General features: G+C 43.0%; 1 protein-coding gene across 1 annotated transcript in view; it reads right to left on the minus strand.

The window, feature by feature from the left end:
* LOC115160285 (whirlin-like) overlaps window positions 1-7,370 on the minus strand; it is a 169,109-nt gene extending 161,739 nt beyond the window's left edge. Inside the window, exon 1 of the mRNA XM_029710646.1 lies at window positions 6,032-7,370. Within this exon, the coding sequence (XP_029566506.1) occupies window positions 6,032-6,763 (732 nt within the window). The 5' untranslated portion in view covers window positions 6,764-7,370. The remainder of the gene's footprint in view (window positions 1-6,031) is intronic.
* Between the last annotated feature and the right edge of the window lie 278 nt (window positions 7,371-7,648).

The raw sequence follows: 7,648 nt of genomic DNA on the forward strand, positions 1-7,648 counted from the left end.
TCTTCATTCTACTCTCCTTTAGAGGTCGACCGATTATGATTTTTCAACGCCGATACCGATACCGATTATTGGAGGGCCACAAAAGCCGATACCGATTAATCGGCCGATTATTATTTTTTTTTTGTAATAATGACAATTACAACAATACTGAATGAACACTTATTTTAGCTTAATTTAATTCATCAATAAAATCAATTTAGCCTCAAATAAATAATGAAACATGTTCAATTTGGTTAAAATAATGCAAAAACAAAGTGTTGGAGAAGAAAGTAAAAGTGCAATATGTGCCATGTAAAAAAGCTAACGTTTAAGTTCCTTGCTCAGAACATGAGAACATATGAAAGCTGGTGGTTCCTTTTAACATGAGTCTTCAATATTCCCAGGTAAGATGTTTTAGGTTGTAGTTATTATAGGACTATTTCTCTCTATACGATTTGTATTTCATATACCTTTGACTATTGGATGTTCTTATAGGCACTTTAGTATTGCCAGTGTAGCAATATAGCTTCCGTCCCTCTCCTCGCTCCTACCTGGGCTCGAACCAGGAACACATCGACAACAGCCACCCTCGAAACAGTGTTACCCATGTAGAGGAAGGGAAAAAACTACTCCAAGTCTCAGAGCGAGTGACGTTTCAAACGCTATTAGCGCGCACCCGGCCAACTAGCTAGCGATTTCATATCGGTTACACCAGCCTAATCTTGGGAGTTGACAGGCTTGAAGTCATAAACAGCGCAATGCATTGCGAAGGGCTGCTGGCAAAACGCACGAAAGTGCTATTTTGAATGAACGCTTACAAGCCTGCTGGTGCCTACCATCGCTCAGTCAGACTGCTCTATCAAATCATAGACTTAATTATAACATAATAACACACAGAAACACGAGCCTTAGGTCATTAATATGGCCGAATCCGGAAACTATCATCTCGAAAACAAAACGTTATTCCTGTTACATTGCACAACCTTCAGTGTTATGTCATAATTACGTAAAATTCTGGCAAATTAGTTCGCAACGAGCCAGGCGGCCCAAACTGTTGCATGTACCCTGACTGCGTGCAATGAACGTAAAATGACACGATTTCACCTGGTTAATATTGCCTGCTAACCTGGAATTCTTTTAGCTAAATATGCAGGTTTAAAAATATATACTTCTGTGTATTGATTTTAAGAAAGGCATTGATGTTTATGGTTAGGTACAGTCGTGCAACGATTGTGCTTTTTTCGCAAATGCGCTTTTGTTAATTAAATCATCCCCGTTTGGCGAAGTCGGCTGTCTTTGTTAGGAAGAAATAGTCTTCACAGTTCGCAACGAGCCAGGCGGCCCAAACTGCTGCATATATCCTGACTCTGTTTGCAAGAGAAGTGACACATTTTCCCTAGTTAAAAGAAATTCATGTTAGCGGGCAATATTAACTAAATATGCAGGTTTAAAATATATACTTGTGTATTGATTTTAAGAAAGGCGTTGATGTTTATGGTTGGAGCAACGTGTACCTAAGCGATTATATGCAACGCAGGACAGGCTAGATAAACTAGTAATATCATCAACCATGTGTAGTTAACTAGTGATTATGATTGATTGATTGTTTTTTATAAGATAAGTTTAATGCTAGCTAGCAATTTACCTTAGCTTCTTACTGCATTCACGTAACCTCGTGGAGTGCAATGTAAAGCAGGTGGTTAGAGCATTGGACTAGTTAACCGTAAAGTTGCAAGATTGAATCCCTGAGCTGACAAGGTAAAAATCTGTCGTTCTGCCCCTGAACAAGGCAGTTAACCCACCGTTCCTAGGCCGTCATTGAAAATAAGAATGTGTTCTTAACTGACTTGCCTAGTTAAATAAAGGTAAAAAAAACTAAAAAACATTAAAAATAAAATAAAATCGGCCAAATCGGCATCCAATACCGATTTCCCGATTGTTATGAAAACTTTAAATCACCCCTAATTAATCGGCCATTCCGATTAATCGGTCGACCTCTACTCTCCTTGTTCTTCATCTACGCCGGTAAACATTTCAATATTAATCACACCGGAGCACAGTCATACTGAGGCAAGAGGAATTAGTCTCCGCTAGCGTAATTAAAGCATTTGATAAATAATTCACTTCATAATTAAAAAAGGGAATGGAATCAAGAGAACACAGCAGACCCCACCTGGCCTCAGCACTTAGTACAGGGCTCTGTTTTCTTCCTGAGCCATCTGTGTGGAGAGGATGACACAAATCAGACCCCCTTGTCATTAAAAATGTGGGTTAAACAACAAATGGTGAGCCAAAAACCGTGGCCCAGACCACAACTCTTTCTGGCAGAAAACATAGGGGTTGTTGAGCTGCAGCCAAAGTTTATTTTGGTAAATCATTATCTGTTGCCCAAGAGACTGCAATTTGTAGCAAAGGTCCACCTTTTAAAGTGCTTGAAATTATGAAGTTACCTGTCTAAAACTCCCCTCTCACCTGTGGAGAAAACATTAGCAGAAGTGTAAACAGAAACAGCACAGAGCTCTGTTAATCAGGGATAGGAGTCCCGCTAGCGGACAACTTCCGGTGAAACTGGAGGGCGCGCAATTTAAATAAATAATCATAAATATTATGGATTTTAAACATTTAGGTACATATAAGTGTCTTATATCGGCTGAAAGCTTAAATTCTTGTTAATCTAACTGCACTGTACGATTTACAGTAGCTATTACAGTGAAAAATGCCATGCAATTGTTTGAGGACGGCGCCCCACGTCAAAATATTTTTCCACCAGCACAGGTTTCATACATTCACATATAATGATCAAATATTCATTTACTTTTTGAAAATTTTCCTCTGATTTGTCATCCAAAGGGTCCCAGCCATAACATGTTGTGTTGTTTTCTTAGATAAAATCCTTCTTTATATCTCAAAAAGTCTGTTTAGTTGGCGCCATCGATTTGAGTAATCCACTTGTTCAACTTAAAGAGAAAGGAATCAGAAAATCTACCCCTAAACTTTGTTTCAACAAGTCAAAATCTGTTTCTATTTACTCCTCAGATACCCTAAAATGTAATCAAACAATAATATTTATTTTGGAAAGAAGTATGTTCAATAGGAAACCGATTTTAGCAGGTGCGTAATGTCATTATGGCGCGTGCAAACACTAATTTCCAAGACTGTGTCCCTTTACTAAAACTGGTTTTTCTTATTTGTTTTGAAGTTACAAGACTGAAACCTTGAACATAGACTGCTGACACCCTGTGGAAACCATAGGAATTCCAGGGAGCTAATCAGGGAGCTAATTTTCAATATGACCTTTCTCTTGCCTTTCTAAGAGGATGATCTTTTCTTTGGATTTTCTCCTACCATATCTATTGTGTTATATTCTCCTACATTATTTTTACATTTTTACAAACTTCAAAGTGTTTTCTTTCCAATGGTTCCAATTATATGCATATCCTGGCTTCAGGGCGTGAGCTACAGACAGTTTACTTTGGGCACGTCATTCAGGCAGGAATAGTCAACAGAAGCACTCTAAAAGTCTCATAACAAATACATAGTCAACATTTCACTATTTTAACCTCTGGGCACAGAAAGAAGAAGGACGAGAAATACAGGAGTGCTTCCCCCAGCCATCCACACAAAGGCAGCTCAGACAGCAGCACAAGTCCTAGTGAAGTTTGTTTTTCAGCTGCAAGATCCCAATAGAATATTATACTCCGTGACTGGTATGAACTCAATTTACCGAGTTCATTCCTAAACAGCAAAAGAGTGAGCTGCCTTGGGACCCTCTGCCTAGGCCTCTTCCCAATCTCTCTCCTCCTGGCCATTCCTCTGCTGGGCACCACACCACCTCAGCCCAACCCAGAGAGCCTGCACTCAATTCTCGGAGCGGTCAGCCTAGCAGGGACCAGCTGCCCATCACAAGTTGTGTTTGCACAGAGAGAGAGAGAGAGAGAAAGAGAGAGAGAGAGACTAGCAAAACCAAAGGGAAGGTAATTTAATCTCCTGCCTCCTCTGTTTCAGAGACTCAGAGACTCAGATCAATCTGATTAAGAGGTAGGTAGACAGACGTCTCTCTCTGCATCTCTCTGCTGCAACCGATTGGACATGGCCCCAGGAGGGCAGGATTAATGACCCTGTTCCCATCACGGTGCTGGTCCTCGCCGCCAAGCATGCTATGGAAAAGATTATCCTAAAAAAGCTTTAAGTGCTGACTGTGGGGCACACCCTAACACAGGCTCTTAGGAGACAGACTGGTCAGCCAAAGAGCTTCAGGGGAAGTTTCTAACAAAGTGGAGCAGGGGAGAGCTGGTAGAGGTAGGATGTACAGTGGGAGAAAACATATTGTAAACGAGCAATGCTGCTGTAAATCTATGAAGTTCTGCTTGAAAGTATTTTCTTTCCTTTCCTTTCCTGTCGTCTGTCTGTCTGTCTGTCTGTCTGTCTGTCTGTCTGTCTGTCTGTCTGTCTGTCTGTCTGTCTGTCTGTCTGTCTGTCTGTCTGTCTGTCTGTCTGTCTGTCTGTCTGTCTGTCTGTCTGTCTGTCAAAGAGAGGAGAGGGAGAGAGAGAGCGAGAGGGAGAAAGAGGCCGCTGTAGGCAAACCTGGCTCTCAAGAGAAGACAGGCAATGTGCACACTGCCCACAAAATGAGGTGGAAACCGAGTTGCACTTCCTAATCTCCTGCAAAATGTATGACCATATTAGAGACACATATTTGCCTCAGACTACACAGACCCACAAAGAAAATTAAAAACAAATCCAATTTTGTTAAACTCCCATATATTTTGGGTGAAATACCACAGTGTGTCAACACAGCAGCAAGATGTGTGACCCGTTGCCACCCACTAGAAAATGTCAACCAGTGAAGAACAAACACCATTGTAAATACAGCCCATATTTATGTTTATTTATTTTCACTTTTGTACTTTAAGCATTTGCATATCATTAAAAACACTGTACATAGCCATAATATAACATTTGAAATGTCTCTATTCCTTTACAACTTTTGTTAGTGTAATGTTTACTGTTTATTTTTGATTGTTTATTTCACTTTCGTTTATTATCTATTTCACTTGCTTTGGCAATGTAAACATATGTTTCCCATGCCAATAACGCCCTTTGAATTGGAGACCGAGACAGAGAGAGAGACCGAGAGAGAGCTACCGTAGAGGACTTACGATTCAGCACCATGGACAGCACAACTAGCACCACTAGTCGCGGTAGATGCGATCCATACTATTCAACACCATGGACAGCGCTCAATACCTCATCAACACCGTACTCTTGTTTAATCAGACCTATCTAATGGATAAATTAATACATAAATATGCTCTTATCTTATCACTTAATAAGTCAATTATATAGCCGGTTGAGGCAAAGATTCAAAGACATTTGTTTACCAACAACCTTTTCGGAACGATTTCAATTGACCCCCCAAAAATACTACTGATTATGGGAGACATGAGTCGACCCTGGACAGCCTAGTTGACAGTGTCCAATTACAAGGTTCCGGTGCTACACCAGGCGGCACAATAACCGTCCCGTGACTACAAGTCAACCGCTACAGGGCCTACATGAACCAATTCCTCTCGATAACGAAAGTTATAAATCATCGCCTGTTTGCTCCAGGGGTCAATTCCAGCCACTGTGGCCAAATACATGATTAACCACGGATAGGGGGCCTGATTACACCAGGTAGATGGGGATTTGGGCTCAGAGGCGCAGGCCAGTGTAAACGACGCACATCATTCTGCCATTGGCACATTTGAAGCCACTGGCCCCGGATCCATGCGTTGGTTGCATGGCCTTGGCTTGCCCATGGGCGCATTATATTTATCTACGTGTAGGCTAGTGACCCTGGCGACTGGATAGGGCAGTTACCTCTTGTAGGCCTGTGTATTAACTCTATACTGTGCTATCTTACGTGCCATACATTGCTTGGCTGAAACGTGACAGCCAATACACACACACACACACACACACACACACACACACACACACACACACACACACACACACACACACACACACACACACACACACACACACACACACACACACACACACGTACCTTCACCGCTTCAGCGTGCGTGACTTTATCGAACACTGTGCTGTTGACTTTCATAATCTGATCCCCAATCCTCAGTCCCTCTTTCTCGGCCAGGGATCCTGGCTCCACCTGAGACACATAGATACCGACCCCGTGCTCTGAGCCGCCGCGGATACTGAAACCCAAGCCCTCGTTGCTCTTGTGCCGTTTCAGGGTCACCTGTCGGACGTCTCCTGGAGGCTCGTGCAGGAAGCTTCTCCCGAGCAGCGGCACGAGGGGAGCTGTCCCATCACTGCAGGTGCTGAAACTATCCGGAGAGCCGCGCAGCGCAACCTGAGATCCGGGGGGAGTTGGCGAGAAATGCCCGGAAGGAGTTGGACTCACACTTTCGCCCACCGCTTCGGCGCTCCCATTTCTGGCAAGTAAATCAGATTTCAAGTAAAGGCCCTCCGAGGTGTACTGGTCAAACAAAAGCTGGTCGGAGCGGGGAATGACCAGCCGTAGCATGGGCAGAAGTTGGCGTTTGCTGGGCGCATTGAGAATGACTTTGAGGGTTTGAACCAGGTCGTAGACATTACGCTTGGAGTGGTACACGTTGAGGCAGTGAATGAACTGCTCCCGCTCCAAGTCGTTAAGCAGCAGGTTGAGCGCGTTGTGCAGCTTCTTGACGTTGGCTGACAGCGTGCGGGCACTCGAGGCCACAGAGTTGGCCGAAGAGGAGTTGAGCGACATGCGCTCTAGATCCGTGCTCATCCTAGACGTGTGACTGGGTCACAGAGCCACACTGGAGCAGAGAGACATTAGTCATTAGGCCGAGAGCGCTGGGCTGTGCTCCTTTAAAACGGAGCGTGGCATAGCGTTTTGTGCAGGACGTCCCCTCCACTAATATACATATTCGCTAGGTCTGAGGCTGAGGGCTGTCTTATACAACCGGCTGAATTACAACAGTCTTTGAACGCATCCTCGGGCAATAACTGAAACAACTCAAGTTCGTTATAATTTCAAACACAAATTATATAACATTTTCATCCGATTTTTCAGTTTAATAATAGCCTACGATATGAACTTCAGTACTCCGTTTGGCTAATCAACCGTCAAAAAGACACATGAAATAGACGAATGCACATAGAATACACATTTCATAGCCTTGGTCTTGTTTTCGTGCATTAAGGTCAGGTAGCTCGCAAGCTGCTTCTCAGGTATCCACATATCATCACCTCGTCAACAGGCACAAGAAGCTCGAGCGCCAAAAGAATAGGGCTACTACAAATTAATATCAAGTGATAAACGTACTACAATATGAGCACAAGATTCGGAAAATAATACCTAAGTCGTTCTAGATAGAAGTTGGTATTTTGCTTGGTTCCTTTACAGGAGACCGAAGTTCATATTGTGGATTTGTCTTATCCCTTGCAAATATATCCAGCCGGAGCTTTAAACGTGTTCCAAATAACGCAAAGATAATTAAGCCATTTTCAAGTAAAGTTAATGTTTCCCCCGGTAGGTTTTGGTTTATATAACTATTTACTTGGTTCCAGCCTTGCGTTGACATAGTCGGCAGTTGTCTCCGCAAGATTCCCGACCAGCTGCTATATGCTGCTGTACTGTCTGGGGTCTCGCTCCCTCTCTCCAATCACT

This window comes from Salmo trutta, chromosome 23 (genome assembly GCF_901001165.1).
Source record: "Salmo trutta chromosome 23, fSalTru1.1, whole genome shotgun sequence".
Lineage (NCBI taxonomy): Eukaryota > Metazoa > Chordata > Actinopteri > Salmoniformes > Salmonidae > Salmo > Salmo trutta.